This window comes from Chelmon rostratus, chromosome 10 (genome assembly GCF_017976325.1).
Source record: "Chelmon rostratus isolate fCheRos1 chromosome 10, fCheRos1.pri, whole genome shotgun sequence".
Classification (NCBI taxonomy): Eukaryota; Metazoa; Chordata; class Actinopteri; order Chaetodontiformes; family Chaetodontidae; genus Chelmon; species Chelmon rostratus.
The window spans coordinates 6400610-6423137 of NC_055667.1; the positions used below are offsets into that span (position 1 = coordinate 6400610).

General features: G+C 42.8%; 2 protein-coding genes across 2 annotated transcripts; both read right to left on the bottom strand.

The window, feature by feature from the left end:
• Positions 1-19: 19 nt before the first annotated feature.
• Positions 20-8820, bottom strand: LOC121612963 (pleckstrin homology domain-containing family N member 1). Its single transcript, XM_041946161.1, has 11 exons — positions 8046-8820; positions 5875-5986; positions 5079-5225; positions 4649-4735; positions 3946-4033; positions 3717-3853; positions 3474-3620; positions 2096-2182; positions 1731-1806; positions 1555-1631; positions 20-527 (listed from the first exon to the last, which is right to left on the bottom strand). Exons 1-11 carry the CDS (start codon positions 8138-8140, stop codon positions 393-395), a joined length of 1188 nt encoding a protein of 395 aa, XP_041802095.1. The 5' UTR covers positions 8141-8820; the 3' UTR covers positions 20-392.
• Positions 8821-9173: 353 nt separating this feature from the next.
• ttll10 (tubulin tyrosine ligase-like family, member 10) lies at positions 9174-18862 on the bottom strand. The gene is made up of 11 exons (XM_041946070.1): positions 17743-18862; positions 17373-17529; positions 17141-17259; positions 16848-16968; positions 15952-16037; positions 14507-14693; positions 14084-14255; positions 11750-11890; positions 10286-10402; positions 10101-10194; positions 9174-9919 (listed from the first exon to the last, which is right to left on the bottom strand). Exons 1-11 carry the CDS (start codon positions 18116-18118, stop codon positions 9309-9311), a joined length of 2181 nt encoding a protein of 726 aa, XP_041802004.1. The 5' UTR covers positions 18119-18862; the 3' UTR covers positions 9174-9308.
• Positions 18863-22528: the final 3666 nt, after the last annotated feature.

Here is a 22528-nt window from a genome sequence, read left to right on the forward strand (position 1 = left end):
TGACTCTTCAGACTTTTGAAACAGTTTATTGTTGAAAAAGTCAAACATTGTGTATTTTATGGTAAAAACATCAAAGCTAAATATGTACAGTTTCCTCTGCTCTGTGCTCTTTGGCAATCTTTGCAGCGCTACAGCCTCTACATCAAACACTTCTTCAGCTGTGGTCGGAGCTTAAACTGGGTCATGACCTTGTTTCTGTTTGTCCCCACATGAAAGAGAACTATAAGTATCTTCTCAGTTCCTCCGAGTGACAAAATCACCCAAATGTTTCAAAGTCAGGGTGAGAGCACGTCAGAACCTCCCCGCTGCTGTATTTTGTGGCAAAATTAGACATAAAAGTAATATGTACATACTATCTACATGTTAACTTAGATGTGTTATTTCAGTGAGAGTCAGCTGCGTCCATTGATGTGACACTGGTTACTTGTTATCATCGGCTCCTGGGACTCCTTCCTGCTCCTGTGCAGCTTTGGCATGATCGGAGGCGCAGCGTGACTCGCAGTAACGTGGCTGCTGCTTCTGTCTGGCTGCAGATCAAACAGAAAATCTTCATAAACTTCATAACTTCATAAACCTTTTTTTTTCCCCAGAATCAAAAAAAAAAAAAAAAAAAAAACCATGACAGGACCATGGAGCATGGAGTATGGATCCAAAACAAGTTTGTACTAGTTGATTTCATGCCAAACTGGAATAGGAAAGTTGCATTCTCTTAAATCTTAAAGCATTAAGATTTTTTTGCCACTTGGGGGCAGCAAAAACAAACTGTACACACAATGTTGGCGTTCTTGCACCTTTTCAGTTCTATTCACTTACTCATGCACAGCTGTATTTTGGAGGATTTAGCATTAGCATTTATGTGGCGTGATGAATTGAAGTCCAGTACTCACTCTCCTTTTGGCTCTGTTTTGGTCTACACCAGCTCCTGCAGAAAATATCTGGTTCTTTAGCTGCTAAATGCTCCAGTCTGTCCACCAGCTAAATGCTAACTTTGTCTGTCACTTGGTACGGGACAGGTTGCATACATTAAGTTTTTATTAGAACTTGTTTGCTGAAAATGGCCTTGCTTGTTTTTTGGATTTCTGAATTCTGCTCCCTTTTCATTGGATTGTGTTTGCACCCATGGACTTAATACTATTAAGTATTGTTTGGTCTGCTGACCATAATCTGAGGAGGCAAAATCACAAACCCTGACTTACTCACAGCATATAACCCACTGATGCTGTGCTCACAGCTCAGGGACAAACCAGCGGGCTAAAACATGCAAAACACCTGTTTGGTGATTACACTGCAGCACTTCCTTCTAATGGCTGGTGCAGTAGATGTTACTAAAGCGATACATGACTTTTTTCTTTAAGATCAACAGACAAGTCTTTTTAGACTTGTGAGCTGGGCCTCCGCTCGGGTTTATGCTCCCTGTAAATTAAATGAGTTGATTCATTTTTTAAACTTTGAAGCTTTATATTTTTTAATTTAACATCTCACCTAAACTCTACTTTGCTTTTTACCGCCACCATTTTCTTAGTTTTTTAAAGATGTCAGACAGCACAGTCTAACCTGTTGTAACTGAAAGATCCAGTTCCAGTAATCCTCCTGACAGCTACAAGAGATCAGCAGTGGTTCCACCAGCTCACCTAAAACACAACAGTGATCATAAATGACTGTGCTACTGTGCCAATCCAATGCTACGTTCAGCTAAAACAGTGTTGATGTCGCATGTTTGGACAGTATACCTATCAGCTCGAACTCCAGCCGTCCAGGCAGGGCTGACCTCTCCACTGCTTTGACGCTGTGTCGGGGCAACCTGCCCTGTTACAGATGGAGCAGAAGAGGACGAAATCATGTAAGTATGGCAGACCTTTACCTTAAAATCATAAAATGAACCACAATTATACAAGAAGCTCATTTTAGCTACTGACTGACATGCACTGAGGGATGTTGTGGGCGGCAGGTGTGAGTTACTAAACGTTCCACCCGTGCTGTATGTCATGTGTCAAAAGAACAAGCACTGTGGAAAGATTACCGGGACACGTAGTTAAGCCACAGTGGTTGAGGGGGTATTATTATGGATTTTTCCCATAGAGTCATTTTACACTACCTCATATCTTATATTCAGACGCTTGTTGTCGACTGACAGTAGCAGGACGTCTTGAGGGAAGAGAACCATCAGTCTTTCTTGGAGTCCCTGCGAGAACAAAGCCAACAAAGTCACGGTTACTGTTGTTAGCTGTCCAATACAAATAATACCACAGACAAAATATTGCGAGAAAGTTCTCTATAATATCCTACTGACACACACTATGGAACATAATCCCATTTCTGTTATTACAACTTGTGTCTTAGCTAACTAATTAACTGCAGCTGCTAACTACTGGCTAACTGTCTGATCGTCTAACTGGCCATGTCCTGAATGTTCAGCACTAACCTTGGTGAGTACAGTGTTATCAAAGTCAATAGAAAAAATGGCCAAATGACCCAAGACCCAAGTTGTAATAAATCGGAATTATCATTTAACATACTGTACATCAACAATTTCCATGTTACTTTGAGACACTGGCACAGTTTCTGTTGATGAATGAGCCACATGCAGTGCACGCCACACTGTGTGCCAGCAGGTCACATTCTAACACGACACCTCAAAGTGTTGAATGGCACAAAAGATAATGTTCCAAACTGGTGCAACAAAGCCAGTTGAGTGTCCGCTTCGGAAGGTTATTATAATACAATCTTGTTGCAACATGTGGGAAATGTGGTCTTGATTTTCACATACTCTGAAAAAAAGGAGTTTATCTGACGTTTTGTGATAGGTGTGGAGGGCCAGAGATGACCTGAGTTTTAAAAAAGGAAAAATCACGCTGACAACTGAGTAATTATTCCTCTCCAGTGATTTGATTGGTGCTTATTAGTCAGCTGTGTTTACCTGGGTCATTTGGAGAGCAGAAACCCTCTCCAGCTCAGGCTGATATCAGTTAGCTGCACATATACCAAACAGTGAAACACGTCATGGAATGGACAATCAAATCTTAATCTGCTGTCCGATTTACTGCAGTTTTCTTTTCATTTTGAGATTCATGGATATACCACAGACTTTGCCTGTCAGACAACATTCTACATTAGTCATAATAATTGAATGCATATGAATTCAGTATTTAATAGCACTAATTTGTGCACTCAAATGACTAATTCCTTAACTCTTTTTTTCTCCACGTGACACTGCGACACCTCTATTGTTGTCAATATACAATATTCATTTTGAGATATTAAAACAAGCCTTTGGTGACATCACGCCATAATCTCGAAATTTTGGTTGCCCATCTGTCTCACCAAAAGACAGTTTTGTCGACTTAACACAGAAATATTTTCTCATATATAATTTCTCATATATTTTTTATGATATAAAAAATAAGAATAGAATTACACACCTGGCAAAGACTGACGTGCAGATTATTGATACAGTGTGACACATTATTTATTACCTGTCTCTGTGTGTTGATGATGTGGACCATAGATATGCATCCCGGCTGGCCCATGTGCTGTATTGGCGAGCCCTCCCACTGCCATATCGGAGCCTGTAGCAAGTAGTTTTTCAGTTCTTCTCTTTTCCAGTGCTCATCACAGGGTAACTAGGGAAGAAATTGTGATCAATTTACTAATTATAACTTCACCGCACTGCTTTTTCATTTACAGTTGTAACCAGATATACAGCAGTTAGTCATTACTAGATAGGAGAGGGCGCAGTGGGAGGGACTCATGGGTTGAGCCATAGACTTGTATCTCCGGTCCTCTAGGTGTTGCATCCATTTCTGTAACTCTGCAGCACTGGAACAGATGAAGACCTTGGAGTCCATCACTGGACCTTAATGACAGACGAAACAACATAAATCACGCTCACTGCTTCATGTGTTGTCATGTCTTAGCTGAACTTTAATGTCGTCTCCACTGACTCACTGCTGATCTCGAACATGTGTGGCGAATGTGACGTGTCGGGGTCCAGGGAGACGGCTCGCAAGGAAAGTCCAGACAGGGGAAGGATGCCCTGCGAGATAAGACAAGACGAAGCTCAGGAAAAAATCATGTCTGTCATTGTGCTTCAGCTTCCTCCAAACACATTATTTTTCAGGAGCTCCCCAACAACAACCAAGATCGACACTGGTCATCATTATTCTGCAATATCAGGACATGCCCTGCGACAGTCTGTTCATGTCATGTCTACATGGGCCTGCTACATGTTACACTTGGTCAAACATGTGCTGATTAATATAAAAACAGCTGCATGTTGCTGCTGCAAATGAAAAATGAGAACTTGGCCGACCAAAAAAGCTCTTTAGAGTTGAGGGAAACCGCAGAGTTGAGAAATAATGCTCTGTGGGCTCATCTCTACAGTGACACCTTTCACATGACAAATAGTCATTTGATCTGTTCTTATTATAGAAATATTGATTGGTGCAGATATCATATGGCTGAACCAGTAGTTCACAAAAGACGCTATGCAAGAATAAATTCATTCAAACTATTCTTGAATATGTTTTTGTGTCCTGTGTCCATGTTCAGGATCAAGTCAATGTGAACTCTTCTGAAATGTATCATCTCACAACCACTATTTGACATTTCTCAGCGATTGTCGTTTTAAAGTAAAAAGCACAAAGGAAACCTCGTAGATGAAGTCTTGTCGAGGGTGGTCCAGGGAGAGGATCAGCAGGTGGAAAGAGAACAACACCAGGAAGTGTTCGCTGGTGCCCTGTGGGGACAAACGAAGATAAATGGCAAAGGCTGAACACCACATAAACACGCGTGATGCAGCACTGACTGCTGACTAAAGATCTGTGGGCTCATTGATTCATTGTGTTCAGTTCTCAGACAGTTTGATCAGAGGCTGTGTCTCCAATAAAATATGTGGCTAAGCAGACAGAAGTCAGTCTTTTAATTAGTTTGGGGAACTAAGTGGAATAAAAATAAACTGCTGGAAAATGATTTCAAATCATCCTTAAGGTGAATTTCAGAAAATGCCCCTTCTGGATGATTAATTGATGGAGCCACACCTGCCGAGTCCCTGCTGACTCCCACCTGTGGTGCCATGTTACCTGTGTGTAGCTGTTGTAGAGAGACACCAGGGAGGAGTGGATGATCTCCCCATACATGTGGGGAGGTTGGCCCTCCCAGTCCCTGATTGGCTGCTGGGAGTAAATCCTGTGGTGCAACTCGTCTCTGCTCCTGCCCCATAGCACCACCTGCAGGCACAAAGCTGCATCAACCCATATCTTCGGTGGTCATAAACCTTGTATGCTGCTGTAAGGATCCCACATAGGGTATGTTGGTTTTTCTTAAACACATGCTCTCCCATATCACTGCTCCCACCCGTATTTATAGAGTGATGAGTCATGCATTACTCAGCATGCTGGAGTTTGATTCACTGTTGCAAGATTCTGGTCTTTGTTGCCTGAGCAAAATGTTGCACAATTCATGGACAAGGGCAATTAATTATTCTGTGGGAGTTTATATGTTTCGTATTTAGACAATTTCACATTCAAGTGGAAAGAAGTATGAAAAGTCCAGTTTGTGTGGCAGTGTTTCCCCCCTCCTTTGTTTCCCGTAAAGTTTGAATCACTCCAACCAGGGAATGCAGAATCTCTCACGCTTGTCATGGAAATTCATACAGTGTGTTTACAGTGTGTCTGGCCTCAACACAAATAACAGCAGCGAGTGGAAACTGTTGATATTCATGTGAGGCTCATCTCACCACGCTCTGCTTGAGCTCACAGTGTTGAAGTGTTTGCCCGCAGTGAGCCGGACACTGTGTGTTTACTGTGAAAAGTGCATCGTGAAGTTCCTGCCCGTGTCTTTGTCACTGTCAAAGGCCTCACACACACACATAGTGACCTCTTGTTCCAGGTGGCGTATTGAAGGGTAGCGGGATGGTGGCGGTGGCTGCTGCTCATCGCTGCTGTTCCTCACTGACAGCTGAAGCCTGGTCTCTCCCAGACTCCACACCCTGAATAAAGACACATGTTCTCACATTTCATGGGACAGCGTTGTCATGCAGCAGCAGTTAATGCTGAGGGCACAGCAGCCCAGTGGTTAGCCAGGTGGCCTCATTGTAGCACGGATGTGGGTTACTTTTCTTGTGTTTTCTGTGTAGCATGGATGCTACAGTGCCTGCTCTGTTTGGTTCTGTCCTGCAGACCAGAGACATGTGAGTCAGGCAGACTGGCTCCGGTTTGTTTCCTAATGGTGCATGCTTGGACTGGCTGAAGCCCTGGTGAGCCTAAGACTCCTAGGACATATCGCAATTTAAATGACTTGTCTTGACCCTCCTGCAGCCCAGCAGCAGCCAGACATAATCAGATTACAGTCATCACAGCAGAGACAGACCCACCTGCTCACCCTTTACCATCATATTTTGCAGCCTTTGTCCATCACAGACATGAGCTTTTTTATACATTAGTATGTACCGAATGCTAATTTTAAGCAGCTTTCGATGATAGATGTACCTGTAGCAATAGTCTCAAAATGTTATAAAGGAAGCCAATGGGATTCCACCACTGCCATTTTCTTGAGAAATTAAATGTGTGAACTTTTGACCCTTTCTTTATATTTGCTAAAATCAAACCCATCACAAATAGCCGAAATAAACAGGGTGCAAACAACAAATGGAGGTGCAAATAAGAACAACAGGAACAATAAGGTGTAAAATAAGAACAACAGGAAGAACAAGAACTAGTTGTGAATGATCTGGTGCTTGTCGTTGAGTTTTAAGGAATATTCGTTGTTTCGTGCTGTTTGGTGTGTATTTTCTTGCTGAATGCTGTATCCTTGGGCCTATAATAACATGGAATAAATAAAGTGATGTGTGGATGGTGGTGGCAGGTTCAAGGACATTAAATCGTTGGAAATATAATTTGCTTTCTCTTTGTGGAGTATGCAGTCCCTATTCTACATTCACCATTTGAACGACGTGGATTGGCGCACATTAAGTGTAATTTCCTGTTATCATGAGTGAATTAATTTCTTATACATCCGCACAGTCAGAATCAGTAAGAAAGTATTATAACAAATAGTTTTAATATATGTATGTAACAATCACTATGTGTGCAATTCGGACACAGCTCTGAGTTTGTGTGTGCGTCTCATTACACACAGCAGACACACCTGCTGCATCAGATGTGCGTCTATATGCGAGTGTGTGTCTTGTAGACAAGCGTGGCCTGTGAAGCATGAAGTAGTGTCTTGTAGACAAGAGTGGCCTGTGAAGCATGAAGTAGTAATTATCAAACAGACACACACGAAGGCTGGTAGCTACCGTTGTGATTAGCCTCTGCTAATCCCGCAGCCTTAGAACGAGCGGGATTTGTCCCGCCCTGGCTCTGTATTAAACCCCTCCATGCTTCAGCCATTGTCTTATAGTAATCTGTTAATCACATCAGTGCAGCATCACCAGGTTCCCAAGTTCATGTTGAGTAAATAGGAGCCAATTAGTTCTCCTGTCTTGTTGTTCTGCTGGGTGCTGATGGATGGAATTCATATGGATGTAATCTGTTGTTCTGCAGGTGTTTTCATTACATGGTTTAAATAGTTTCTAATTGAACCTTTTCTTTTTCTATGTAAAAGCACATTATGTTGCACACATCGTATGTACATCCTCGAAATGGCATTATTATGACACTGCAGCTCTGAAAAGGGCTGCGCTGGAGCCTGCCTCCTCTTGTGTTTTACATTTTCAGCTCCAGAGCGTGATGCACGACATGCCAAACAAAACCACAGAGGCTGAAAAAAAGTGTTCTTTTCACTTCACAGAATGTCGCTTCCACCACCAGAACTCACTGTTACACAAAACCACATGTAAACACACCAAAAAGACGCTCGCTCTAAAGCTCTGGAGATAAGCACAGTAAAGTTTACTTAATTCACATTAAGGCTGACACACTGCTGCCATCCCTGTAGCTCTTATTTCCTCTGTCATTTCTGGATCCTAGTACACTCATCACTGCGTGAATTCCCCTCCAGGACTTTTCCATTTCATTTCTTAGCTTCAAACTGTGAGCTTGTCTTACCCTAGATTGTCTCCAGAGAGTTCCAGCAGCTCGATCTCATCGGGGCCCACCTCGTCCACTCCAGTATGCCTCTGGGTCACACTGCAGCATCCCATGACGGATGAGGAGTCTGTCCCTCAGCTCCTAGTCCACACACTGAGCACCATCTGCCCAGACAGTCGTCCCCACTGTGTGTGTGTGTGTGTGTGCCACACTAAAACCAATGAGACAACGTGAAAAAACGGGGGTTGCTTGGGTCCTAAAGAGGATATTGTGTGCTGGAGGGAGGGAGGGGAGTTGCCGCCAAGCTCTAGTTTCTCCTTGTCAGTATGCAAAGCAAATTTCCATCGAACTTCAAAAACAAAAGGTGTCAAAGAGGAATTGAAGATTAGAGTGGCAAGTTTTTCGTCAGGTTCGCAGCGTCGTAGTTGTTCCTTCCTTCCTGTCAGTTGGCTGTTTGCAGAGAACTGAGCAGCTTCCTCAGTTTGGTTTTTTTTTTAACACCGTCAACTCACACTGGGAACCTGCTGACGCCTCAGCATGACGAATAAAAACTGGCTCTATTGTCACTCAAAAGACAAGCTTACCGTTTGCTAGATAGAAAAAAACAGCAGCTCCGGCAGATCTTACACCTCTTCCTGTAGATAAGTTGGGCTCTCTGATGCTCTCAGCCTCCTTTTTTGAGAAGCATGTGGATGAAGCAAGCATCCGGTTGGGAAAGATGGGACCAAGGCCCGCCTGTGTTTACACGCACCCAGCCTGAGTATGGATCGGCAAGTGAGATAATTATGAGTTATGAAACAGAGAGGTAAAGGGCTGCAGTCAAAACAGCAAGCCACAACAACTGTAGAGTGGAGGCCTGTGTTGATCTTCCTGGTTAGAATTACAGTAAGATGGTGGGAGGGTTTGTACACAATCATGTCTGAGTGTTTCTGGCTCTCCGCAGGGCAGGAGCTGCTCTCGTTTCCGTGAACTGATGTGTGATGACTGATGGATTTATTTTCCATTTGCCACCGCTGCTGATTTGTGCTTTGATTACAGTAAAAGAGTCTCCTGTTATGGGAAGGAAAAACCTGTTTTTAAATTGAAATTGGAGGACATATTCCTTACAAACCAACAGTAAGACAAACCCATTTATCATTATTCAGATAGATTCTTTATTGTCACATCACATTTCTGAAACAGCGCCGCATGTCCAAAGTGTGGATCTTTTTTGAGATAAAGCTCTTTAGACCCCAGCTGTTCGCATATAATGTGTCACAGTTCCTCTTTAGTCTCATAAACTCAGCTCTTTATGCCTTCTCTGAGCTCCTCCTCACCGGGGTCCTCTCCTCTCTGTTCGCTCCCACACACACGAGGCGCAGCATGAGGGGCGAGCGGTGACGACATCCCCTCGCCCAGCGCTGATGAAGACAGCAACATGATGATCCTCGTCTTCTGCCGAGCCTCAGAGCCCTGCGCGTCATCCGCAGCCTTCAAATGATGACGCAGAGTACATTTGCTCAGCTTGAGTTCGACCCGAGGCCTGGAGGTCTTATTCCTGACAGTCTGCACTAACGGAGAGCTTTGATGGAGAGTTGAGGTGGGGGCGGAGGTAGCGGGACGGTGGCAGGATTTTGAGCCACCCCTTCCTTCACTGGTCGCTGAGACATTCACAGAACTATCAGAGGATGCTGGGGACGCAGTTTTGCCATCCGTTCCTGACTTACATCTTCTGGGTTCAGTCTCTTTGGTGCTTCTCTGGTCGCATTCACTGTTCGTGTTGCTCTTGCTGCAGGCCAGCACCGAATCAGGAGGATAAACTCCACTGTACAGCAGCACAAACTCCCTCTGACTGGCCAGAGGAAGAATCCTCCGCCTGAGGCGACACTTGTTGAAGATCTCCAGAGTTAAATCTAGAGAAGAGAATGAACGAGTGACAGCAGATAAAAACATGTTGGGCGGTATCACACAAATCAGCCTGCGAAATAACACATTCAGAAAGGGAACTACGACTGTACCATGCACACGCTGAAATCATGTGTGAAAGTTTTTGTCCGAGCACTGAATTTACTGTAAAAAGCAACATGAGCTCACCCAGCGTCTCCACGACAGTGCTCGGTATGACCTCCTTCAGCACCTCACAGTTCGTATGGAGAGCTGGATTACAGTTCATCTCCAGCAGCCACACCTATTAGGAGCACAAGATGTCACGAACAGTCCAAAAAACATGCACCTTTAACGCTGACCGCCGCTTGGACATTCAGCACCGTCTCACCCACCCCGAAGTCCTCGTCAACCATGAAGTCGCAGCCAATCAAGTCAAAGAAGCCCAGCCGGCAGACTAGCTTGGACTTGACTGCGAAGAAACACTGTGTCGTGATCCGCTGCATGCGTTTCTGATGCATGGAGAGGAAAAAAACAACCAGTCAGACAATCCATCGTTCATCAGGCTTCACACTGTCTCCAGCCATGTCGGAGGTCTGCAGCGCTTAGCAACAATATCTCAGAATGCATGGCAGAATTTCTTTAAGACAAAGACATTATTTATGTGTCTGCTGTTTTTAAATAATTTGATCATTTCTTTACTCATGACTGACTTGTTGAAGCAATTTAGCTGCATAGATTTTTATATTTGGCGCCTTGGAGCCAGCAGAACGAGGTTTAAGCACAACATTATTACCATATAAAGTTGTGATCGCAAATGTGTTAGCAAAAAACTGCCTAGTGACACATCCAGCAGACACGGAGCACTATTATCGTTAACTCGGAGGCCACCTGGTGAATATAGCAAACTGTCTGTCTGCTGTTTGCAGCTGGACTGGTTGTGTGCATCAGAGCTTTTTGGCTGCAAACATCCACCTGCTGCTGCAGCTGAAATAAGGCTGATGAGAGGCTAATTTGTGGACTAAAAAAAAACTAAAACAGTTTAGTTATAAGAAGCGAAAAGTCGAGTGAATAAAAATATTGCTTGGTGCAGCTTAAAGCTTGTGACTGTATCTCAGTAAGCACAGTATTTTACCAGCTAACACATGACCTGACAGAGAAGTATGTTTGAAGTCATTTCAGGACCAGAAGTAGCAGCGTTACACTGTGAAGAAACGTCCAGCACATTCAAGCAGATTAGTATTGCACTTCTATAAAGTTTGGGGAAACGTGAGAGACAGTTTTAAAGACGGAAAATAACTTCTAGTCCCTAATCTGAGACACTAAATCCTACACTTTCCATAATGCAATGCGACGGCAGTGCATAATGGAGGACATCTGTTGAAAACGTGATGGCTTGCAGCACTAAACAAAATACGCAGAGTCACAGAGGACGTTACCCAGCTGTAGTAAACGAGATGGGAAAAAAGACAGTTTTGAGTGGATTCTTTTTCTAAGTTTCAAGTTTTTTCAACTTTGGTATATACGTTTGTGGTACGATAGCAGGTTTCTGTTAAACCAATTGGTGCTAGCTGTATATACTTCAATGTGTGGCAAGATCAGGGTTCGAGGTTTCACTGTCACATGTGTAACCAATGACATAAATGATTAAAATGTGTTTATTTCTGCACTGTGAGGGACTGTGGATAGAAACAGCCACCAAACAGCACATGTGATATTCCGTTTCAGTAATAATATGATGCATCCTCAGACAGGGGTGAGATCATCGAAGCCTAACCACAATCTCAATTAGCTGCAAGCTTCAACAACCATCATTATAATGGTAATTGGTCCCTGTGAGGACACACAGCAGCACTCACTGCAAAGGCGCCCAGCACCCAGTCCCTGGGCAGACCCTTGGCAACCCGAAACCTGTCGTTGACGTATGTGTTGAAGCTCTCCATGGACCACACAGTGTCCTCTTTCAGCCGGCTGTACAGAGGGTTCTTCTTCTGCATGTACTGGAGACGGACAGCAGGGGGACCAGAGACACATGAAACAGAGAGACAGTTATTGCCACAGCTAATACTTCATCTATTCTACCTCTCTGGAAATAATGAGGACAAGTACTGTAAAGATGGATGGGATGCCAGTATCTCTTCAGTATTATCATAAATGATTTTGCCTTTGTCAATATGAGTAAATGGGAGTTTACATGGTGAATATTAGGCCTGAACAGGTTAAACAGTTGATAAGCACATGAAGTGTTCTCCACTGACAGTCAAACAAAGAGTATCAAAATCTGTGACTGAGCCTCAAGCCGGTGAATGAATCAACAACCTCTAGGCAAAATACTGCAGTATGATAGTATATCAGAACAGTAAGCGTAGCATTCTGGTGATTAACAGCATTTTGACTACTCTGTGGTTGCAATTATGTCTGCACAGAATAAAAAGGACTGAATCAAACAAGCGGGAATTGTTTAGTTTTTCCATGCAGGTAATTAACACTGTTATATGTCTAAGATAAGACTTTATTAATCCCCAGCTGGGGAAATTCAGGTGTTACAGGCAGCGGGCAATAGCAGTAGGAAAAAAACAACAGAACAGAGAAATACAAAATACAAAATAAAAGCTGACTATATATATATGTACATTTTATACAAAGAAGAAGAAGTTTTAAAAGCAAACTTAAGACCCATAGTCTGGCCTTTATCTAAATTTTTAATTTAATCCATTTTAGGTACTTTATCTTATTTTATTTATTTCATTCTATTTTATATATATAATTAATTTGTTCAGTTTTATTTGTTTTTATTGTTTTAACATTTATCTCCTATGTTTCCTCAATACTTAGTTCATCAAGATGTAACGGGAGTGGTGATGGTGTGAGTTTGTGTGCTCCTGTGAGTGGGTGTGGGTGGGTGTGTGTTTCTTCTTTATTTTTATTTTATTTATGGGAATTGGGAAGGAATTATTGGGTTTCTGTAAAGAGAGAGTTTGGTCTGTACTTGCTCTATATGTAAAGTGTCCTGAGACAACTCTGGTTGTGATTTGGCACTATATTAATAAAATTGAATTTAATTGAATTGAATTTATTTATTTTGTCTTTGATTGAAGCATTTTATGCTACATTTCCTTTTGTATGAAAAGGGCTATACAAATAAAGCTATTACTTTTATTATTATTAACTATAAGAAATATGTAGAACTATAGAACTATAAAAAATATTGCCAGAAAAATATACTGCCAAAAAATGTAGAGAATTTCACAGTTTTAGCAGAAATTGCACATGAATAGAAACTGCCCATGGTGGGTACAGATAAAATAAGTACAGCATTTACACTACTCCACAGTAATGAATAATGAATATATATGTGTCACAGTAGAGTACCAGTATGTATGCATATGTTGAGTACTTAAGGAGAGTGAAAACGTAATATTGCACAAGGTAATTTGTGTATGATAAATCTCACATCAGTGCAAAGACAGTATGAATATGGACCCAGTGCTACATGTTGAACAGGAGTATGAAGGACCTGCGGTAACGTTCCTTCTTACAGAGTGGATGCAGCAGTCTATGTAACAGAACAGTGCTGTAGCCTGGGTATTTGTTAATGGACTGATTGTGACAGGAAGTCAGGGCAACATGTCACCGGCATGACTCATTTCCTAATCTATTTTCATAGGATGTATCATGGAGATGTTGACCACAGAACCACAGAAAAAAAAACCTGTGTGGGAGTTTTTGGATTAAAAGATAAGTTCACGATTTCAGAGAAAACCCTGTTTCAATGCATGTATATACCTGACTGTCATTTTAAGACAGACTTGAACTTTGCCAGCCTATCCTTTAAAGGTCCACAGTGTAGGATTTAGTGGCATCTGGTGGCGAGGCTGCAGATTGCAACCAAATGAATGCCCTTCCCTCACTGACCACTATGAAAAAGGTGCTTGTGTGTTCGTCTCAGCATCTGGTTTGCCTGTTTGGTGCTACTGTAGCAATGCAACCCTCTGTGAAAGAGGACCTGCTCCAGCTGCGGATATAAAGCATTCAACACAACAATTCTTATTTTCAGGTGATTATTCAATAATGAAGACGTAGCTATGAATATTATATTACATTTTTGCCAACAGATCCCCCTGAATCCTACACACTGGACCTTAACCTTTGACCTTCCAGTTGGCTGGAGTCTGTACAGTATTAAGGCATACCTGATTGGTCAGGTGAGCGGAGAGGTTGTTGGAGCTGGGGTCGTAGAGGTCGCACGTCAGCCGCACATATCCGTGGCGAAAGAAGACCATGTACGGTGCGGTGCAGGCGATCAGAAGGTACGAGCGTACGTCGAACTTTTTCCCCTTGAGGAGCAGCGGACTCTGGATGTAGCTGAGGGCAGAATATCAGTTTGCCTTCAAGACAAAGCCAACATCAGTGTTTCTATGGAAAGTGTCATTTGTCAACAAGAAGAAGCTGAAGTACAATAGACAATTACCCAGATAAAACTGCTGTTATGGAGATTTGTAATGGTTTCAAACATACTGAAAGCCTCAAACAAATGTAACCTTTAAGGGCCAGACATGATGCATGTGACATGTGACTCCTTTTAATAACCCCAATCACTGTGCATGTTGACCCACTGCTGGACAATGCGAGCCTGAGGCTGGCGCTGGTGCATCATCCTGCTGGCCCGGCTGTCGTCCATGTGCTGCAGCTTCAGTCGGAGGGCAGCTACGTCCTCCCCGCCCTTCAGCAGAAAGATCCCTCTGCCCTGGTTCAGACCCGTCGGCTTACAGATCCACATATGAGTCTCCTTGTTGCTCACGCCTGGCAACAGTCGTAAAGTTAAATCAGATCAATCAGCCAACCTATGACATGTACGGGTATGAAAGGTTCAGAGCAGGTCTGCACTGGCCTGTGTTTTCTGTGGTGTCCTGTTCTATATTGCCTCTAGATTGTGTTTAGTCTTATAGATGAGTGCTGTGTCACTGGGAAATCACTTCAATCTCTAGTGCACCATACGCATTTTCCACCACTTTATTGGATTCGATGAATCTAAAAATTATGATTATTATTAAAAGTTAAAGTCCAGATTTCAGGTTGATTTGCTAGTTACTGGTGATAACAGTCCATCATTTTCTGAGGTGCCGTGATCTCATTTTATGCTGCAAGTGACATGAGTACTTCCAGCACGGTTATTACTTTGAGTGCATTTACTCAAGTACTGCATGAAATTCTATGCAACCTGTACTTGAGTGCTTCCATTTCCTGCTACTTTCTACTACTCTGCTATAAAGCTGTGATAACTAGTTCATTTGAGCACAAACATTCAAAGCATATGATCAGGTTACAAAATATGATGCATTGTTGTCAATCAAACTGCCCAACCGTATATACATTAGTTAAAATGATCCTCTCCATCGACCAGCTACAAGATTAAAATGTTGCTTGCACTGTTATGCATCAGTAAAACAATCCTATGAAATAATAGTAACACTTTGATGGGGTTATTCTACTGTTCAATGAGGACTTTTACTTTAAGCAGCGTTTACAGAGAGATTTTTACCATCAGAGATCTAAAGCAGCTGTCTGTGTCTTTCTCCTGTTGACTCAGTGATAACCATGTTTGTCATGACCTGTACACCACCTATCATGAGGCTGTGTGTCTGTATTAATACAAACAACACAGAAACCAGAGGATTGTTTCATCTCCAGTCCTTCAAATGAGGGAAAATCTCTTTTTTATGTCATATTTAACATTAAATGTAATCAGCCCCGTTCAGTGCTGCAGCAGCTCGACATCCAGATGCTCATGTTTGTGCCTCACCCCTGCCCTCTGCTGACTCGTCTCTATGGCAACAGCATGTTCCCCTGGTGATTTTATCAGGGCCTTATGGGAGGTGAAGTGCATTATTTTCCAACGTCCTCAACCCCTTGATTAAACAATCACCCAGGCAACTGTTGTCCTAAGACTGCCAAGCACAAACTTTTCTCTTTCTTTTCATTGTTGGACTGAATGTCACTGCTGCGTCAGGATACTGATGTGATAGAGGTGACTGCAGGTGAGACGTCTGGGGCATCTTACCCTCCTGCTGGGCAAAGAAAGCCTCCCTCTCTTCCCTCACATCCATGCGGAAGGTAGTGGGAATGAACTCTTCCATCTTCAGCCTCCTGTGAAGAACGACACAACAAGGCGGAAGCAAAAAAAAAAATCAAAATGTGAAAATCAAAATCGCTTGTTTATGTTTAAACCACAAAGCCACCACTGTGCCGAGCACTCTCCACTGCTATCTTTCAGACAGCCATGTTTTCCATGTGTTTGATAATCCACTGCAGTGACCATCAAGTTTGCTTTTAATGTCGACCCTGTTTAAACATACATTGTCAAGTGTTCATTTTTTTATTTTCAAAGAAACCTTCTTACCCTGTATGTGGGAGCCGTGTGGATAATAAACTGGTCATCTGATATGTTTGTCCTGGTACGTGTGCATGATGTGCTTTCACAGGCGCTTACTGCCAGACTGTACTCTGTGGTTAAATGGTTGGTCTGAATTTTGAGCATCTTTATTCCATCAAAGAAATTCTTTGAGATTGAAAACTTATTTCTCTTCACCAGACAATTCCAGCGTTAAATGAATCAGGCGAATGAATCAACTGTATAAATTTACTGTAAAAATCATCCACTGATAAAGTTTATATAATTAACACACATAATGTTCAGTGCCATGTTCATGATTCAGATGGGAGCCTGTAATAAATAATATCACAGGCTGATATGTCTTTCAATCAATATTTGCTGAGCCAGGCCTCTATTGAACCTACATGATGGGGTACCAGATGGTTGCTAGGAGATTAGTGAAACGCTATAAATTATGTAACGGAAACAGACAGTTTTATCTCTATGCGTTTAATACACACAACCTGTCTGGATAAGAAGTGAACGGCAGACAAAGCGAGCAGGGATACAGCTGTCCGCCTCACCTCAGTCCTCCGCCGTGCTTCACTTTGCTGCTGACTCGCTCGTACTCCCGCAGGCTGCTGAGGAGGCCGATCTTCGTGGTGAGGACCTTGTTGTTGGGAATCTGGTACACCAACTGTTCACCTGAGAACAACACAAGAGGATTTTGAGGTTTCTTTCTGTGAATGGCAAAAAACAAAAAATGCAAGCAGAAAACAAGGCATGAAACATCAGTTATTTTTTTTAAATATAGGTGTGCAGTCTTCTTTCGTTTCTTCGGCACCAATGGTGATGATTAATATATGAACTGCTGAACCTTCTCTGAAGTGACAGTAGTTGGCTGGTGATTTGGTCTCGCACCACTTGAGTTTGAAATCCTCCCTGTGCTTGTTGTAAATCCTCTTCCATCCCCTGCTCTCACAGTACCTGCTCACTCTAAAGGAAAAGTCACAAAGAGGCAACAAACCATCACATGTGATCACATTTTTGAAATACCTAAAATCATTATTGATACTGCTAGAGTCCTTCATTCATATTTCTCTGCTTACATTTCAGCCCCATTGGCTCCTCCAAAGAAGTAGAAAGGCCCAGGCCCCCGGGGGTCCTCAGCCTGCCGCTGCCTGTCCCTGCCTGGGTGGGAGCAGGTCGACGAGCCCCTGGGAAAGGACCTCCGGAGGCATCGCTGCACCAGGCAGCCACCTGACACTTTTACACAAAGAGACACACAGGAATCATCCATGTACTCATATGTACATGCAAATCATGTTAATGATTACAGGGATGTCCAGTTACTCTTCATATCGATTAACACAAAGACAATAAAAGGATGATTCTGAACGGGACGTGTCTTTGATGGATCAAAATACGGAAAGAACCACAAACGGCGTCACACTTAGTCTCACTTTTCCCTCCACACACCTGACCCTCTGTCCCAGCTGTCCTGCTTGACAGTCATATGGGAAAACCTCTCTCTCCTTTCCTGAGTCTGCGTCTCCACCCTCCGGACCTGCTCCAGTCCACCTTCTGATGTCACTTCCTGCATGCCACTATGGTCAGGTGACGGAGGCCGTTCTCCTCCGGGCTCCTCCTCTTGCCTCAGGTTTCCTGAAGGCTGGGTGTCCCCACAGGGAACCTCCATTCCCTCCTTCTCTGCCTCTTCCTCTTGTTGCTTCTGCAGTCTGGTCTCCTCTGCCTGGGCGGCACCGCAGGGCTCCACCCAGCACTCAGACATGACCTCGTGCTCCTGCAGATCGCTAGAAATGTTCCAGCATGACAGGACAGGTGAACCTTTCATTAATAGTACTGTACATGTTGAGTTTGGTCACATGAGATTATTTTCATGAGCTAACATCGTGGCTTTAGGGATGTTCCACTTTGTTCGATGGGATGGAATGAACTTTTGAAAAGGCATTCATGGTTGCAGCAGGATCAATCCTATTGACTTTGGTGATTCCCTGACTGTCCTCTGGTGCCATCACGTGCCATAGTTCTCACTTATTTAGGCTAATTGGTACAAAATGTCTCAAAAGCTTTGGTACATTTTTTAATAAAAAATGCCTGAAAAGCTCATGACAATGCCACAATCCTCAACTGTGCTGCATCATCAGCATGTTAATATTGTGAGCATGTTTGAATGCTAATGTTAGCATTTGACTCAAAGCACCACTGTGCAGCCTCACAGAGCCACAGGCGTGACTGTAGACCATTACGCTTGTTGATTATTATGAATTCAAAGCAGATGGTCACACGTTATTTCTGCCCCTCTAATGACGAGGCCTAAATAAAGCAAATCAGTCAAACTGTCAGTTAATTCACAGGAAAAAAGATTGACTAAAGGCCAGCCTGCCATGTAAACTGGCATGGATATTAATGCTATTCAGAGGAAGATTTCAATGACCCCCTGACCTTTTGTCAAAATCTCACAATCGAACAGGCAGACTGCTATGATTTTCACCGTCCCACTGCAATTTAATGAGCCCATCACCTTTCCTGTAGTGCCACCATCAGAACAAACCTAAACAAAACGAACCTAAATGTAATATCACATATCACACAGAAATAAGAAAAACTGTCACAAAGAAAATGCGCCACATCCAAATAAACGTGGTGTTTTGCTATAGAAGACAGGTGCTGAACTATGACTTTATTGTAGCTACATTTAGAAACAAAGGGTTTTACCTGCAGCTCCAGCGTCACGCACATGGACAGCCAGACTTCATGCAAAACTACTCAGCCTATCCTTCATCTACCATGTGCACTCAGCCTCGTAGTCCAACTGCAGGGCCCACGACAAACGGCAAACCCCCACACTGAGGGACAGTTTAGCCCTTTGAAATCAGCCATAGTCTGTCACGCTGCAAGTAAGCAAACCCACTAGACCAATGTAAACAATCACCGGTTACTCGGGTAATGGGACCTTAGCAACAGTTGCCTCTTGTAGATTGAACCTTAGAACAACAGCAGCTCAAGACAAACTAACTGCTCAAGATTATGTGTCCCACACCCACCCCACCTGTAAGTTTAGCCTCATTCAATATTAATTGCCTGTACGCCTCTGTTGTGTGAACCCTATGGTAACATAAGAGCAGAGTGTCAATCAAAGTGGATTTGCCGGTTGTCTGGAGTACTATATCCTCACACAGAAGGTAAAATAACATTTCCTAGAGTCTCTGTGACATACATTTGCAAAGTGTCATGAAAAAGAGGAAAAATATGTCCGGGGGAAGTTTTAAATTCTGTCAGAACAGTGTAGCAGGTGATAAATTATTACTTATCAGCACAAAACATCAGGATGAATTCCACCGCCAAAACTTTTACGGACAAAATAGCTTGAGCCTCTAAAGCCTCCAAACATCATCATTTTCCTGTGAACATTCATTTATTCTCCTTCTTGACAGACACTGGACTGAAAACAGCACAATAACGACATATGTAACGTTTGACCTCATCAGCTTCATTGATTTTTGTAAATATCTGCTTATTCTAAATTTGATGCGGCAACATGTTTCAAACAAGTTGGGACAGGAGCAACTAAAGACTGGGGAAGGTCCAAGAACACCTGTTTGGATCATTCCACAGGTAAACAGGCTCATTGGTAACAGGTGATAGCATCATGATCGGGTATGAAAGGAGCATCCTGCAAAGGCTCAGTCGCTCACACACATGATTGTATAAAAGATATTACTACATGGGCTCAGGAACACTTGTTAAACTACAATTGTAGGTAAACTGTAGGTAAGCACAGTTTGTTTGCAAATGATCACATTCTGGGTTTTTTGGGTTTTTTTTTTTACATTTTAGTTTTTTAGGAGTGATTCATCCAGCTGAATCATTCCTGGAATCATTACTTTTATCACAGACATGATCATTAATCATATTGTCTAGTGCCAAATCCAGTGGCAGGCACGCAGTTGAGCAACATAGCATTTGTCTGCTCGCATGGCAAATCCACTTATCACCTTTCTGTCTGAGTGATTTGACTCAGGAGGAAACACCCAGGCACAGCCGCAGTTGGCAATTATGCATAATCTCCTCTCTTCCTCCCAACAGTCTGATAATTGACAGGGGTGGGTGCCTCTTACACCCAGCATCCATGCAACCATATAATTACACATACAGCAGGGTAACCAGCTTTAGAAGCACACACCTAACACCAGTGGAGTTTAAGCGCGCATTCACATCTAGCAGAATGTCTTTAGAGTATTTAGAACATATTTAGAGCCGGTTTGTCAAACTCTGTGTCAGAGGAGAACTGAATTTAGTCACTGATGAAAGGAGGAGCTGTCTGAAAATAGAAAGGTTTATGGCTATAAGACAGCTGACAGCTGAACAAGTGTCCTGTTACCAAAATACATCCAATAAAGAAGCTGCATGTGAGTCGATGCGAGAATGATCTATAGTTTAACAAACCCAATAAAGAAAGAGGTCAACTTTTCCTCCACGGCTCATATTAGTGTCATCACACCCTGTAGTATGTCTACGTATGTGTTGCTACATATTTCATGCCTGACTACATTTTACAAAAAGGAAGCACCAGACTGCCTTGTCAGTCATTTACACACACACACACACAGCTGTAAATGTCCCATTTAGGCGTCTAAGTGCAAAATGGCAGCGATAAGAGAGGGGCTGCTCGGCAGTGATGCGAGTCCAGCCACAGCACCCCAGTTATTAGAGGCCTACTATATTCCTGTTTAACAGAGCTTTGTGTGGAGCCAGTGTCAGCCACACCTTGATAAAGAGCCGCCATCTGATAGACACACTGTGCAAAGTGCTGCGTAGGTGGACAAAGAGAACAGGCTTGTTTTACAGCCCTGTCGACCTCATGGTTTACCATCTGCCGAGATGATGTGTGCATGTGTGTGTGTGTGTGTGTGTGTGTGTATTTACAGTATATATGAGAATATGTGTAAATGCTTGTGTATTTTGTGTGGCTGTCTAAAAGTTCCCCTTTTTGAATTATCTATTTCATAATTAAAATGTTAATTAATAACTTTCCTCCTCTGATTTGATCTCCACCTGTCAGCAGAACAGTGTGGGCAGAAGAATGAAACTTTTCACCTTTCTTCCATTTCTTTTCCTTCTCTTTTCTTTATGTAAATGGATTCTGAGGTTCTGTACTGCTCTTCTCATTGCCTGTTCATCCATGGCAGCTTACAAGCAACACATATCACTACATCATGTTCGGGGGGAAATGTGTAAGCTTTTTTTCTGTTTTAAGTGTAGTTTTCACAAAATGGTCTTTATCATCGTATTAAATAAAAAGTGTGTGTGTGTGTGTGTGTGTGTGTGTGCCTGTCTGTCTCGGGGCAGTGACACCATAAAATGTGTATGTGTGTGTGTGTGTGTGTGTGTGTTTGGAGACTCGCCCATTCCCATGTCATCCCAACTGCCTCCTGTACCAGGAAGTGCTCAGCAATTACAGGGATGCAGCCTGCAGCAATGGTGTCCCTCCACAACCCATTATTTGGAGGGATTCTCCTTGTCAAGGTGTTATAGTGGAAGGGATGGAGTTAAATTACGATGTAAAGAAAGGCTCGTCTCAATAGGGTCTCTCTCTCACCCGCTATTCATGATTTCCTTACAGAATTACACCGGTAAAGCAGAGGGGGCTGTTGTAGTTGGGGGCAACAGTTTGTTCCCAGGGTCTGTATTCACTCATTCCCGCTGGTGACAAGTGCAGGATGGAGACATCAAATTTCACCAAAACTGACTTCTTTGACATGGGAAAATGTACAAGCCATGTGCAAAGTTTTGTCCTCAGATAAGCAATTGTTTTGAGACAAAAACAACATGTACATATGTGTATTTTTGCTGAGCAAATACATCAGTGTAGCAAATCCGAGTGCTGTTGATGCTTTGGTTTAGTAACATTTTCAGCTCCACTTTAACCCAACTTCAGTTGTTAGAACATTGGGAAAGGATGTGGTTTACATGATAAACACAAGGGGGAAATCTTTGATATGGCTCCTAAATTAAAACTTCATGTGCAGCTTTGGTATTTCACACTATCATCACAAGGAAAAATGCTGCCTGAGCCCCACCCAGATGAGAAACTACGGTCATTGCAAATTCAGAGAAACATGCATGGTGCCTCTTTTCTGGACATGATGCATACAGATGGCAACCTCCTGGATTAACGCCGTTCAGTCTGTTGGTTACACCCTCCAGAACTATGAAAAGACACAGGAGGAATACCACTCCA

Excerpts from the sequence above, each read along its gene's own strand:
- LOC121612963 (XM_041946161.1), bottom strand. The coding sequence starts at position 8,140 with ATGGGATGCTGCAGTGTGACCCAGAGGCATACTGGAGTGGACGAGGTG. Across the intron at positions 5,226-5,874 it reads TACGCCACCTGGAACAAGAG|GTGGTGCTATGGGGCAGGAG; the intron begins GTCACTATGTGT and ends TTGTGCCTGCAG. Across the intron at positions 3,854-3,945 it reads ACACATGTTCGAGATCAGCA|GTCCAGTGATGGACTCCAAG; the intron begins GTGAGTCAGTGG and ends TCTGTCATTAAG.
- ttll10 (XM_041946070.1), bottom strand. The coding sequence starts at position 18,118 with ATGAAAGGTTCACCTGTCCTGTCATGCTGGAACATTTCTAGCGATCTG. Across the intron at positions 17,530-17,742 it reads CAGCTGGGACAGAGGGTCAG|TGTCAGGTGGCTGCCTGGTG; the intron begins GTGTGTGGAGGG and ends TTTGTGTAAAAG. Across the intron at positions 17,260-17,372 it reads GGAGCCAATGGGGCTGAAAT|AGTGAGCAGGTACTGTGAGA; the intron begins GTAAGCAGAGAA and ends CTTTTCCTTTAG.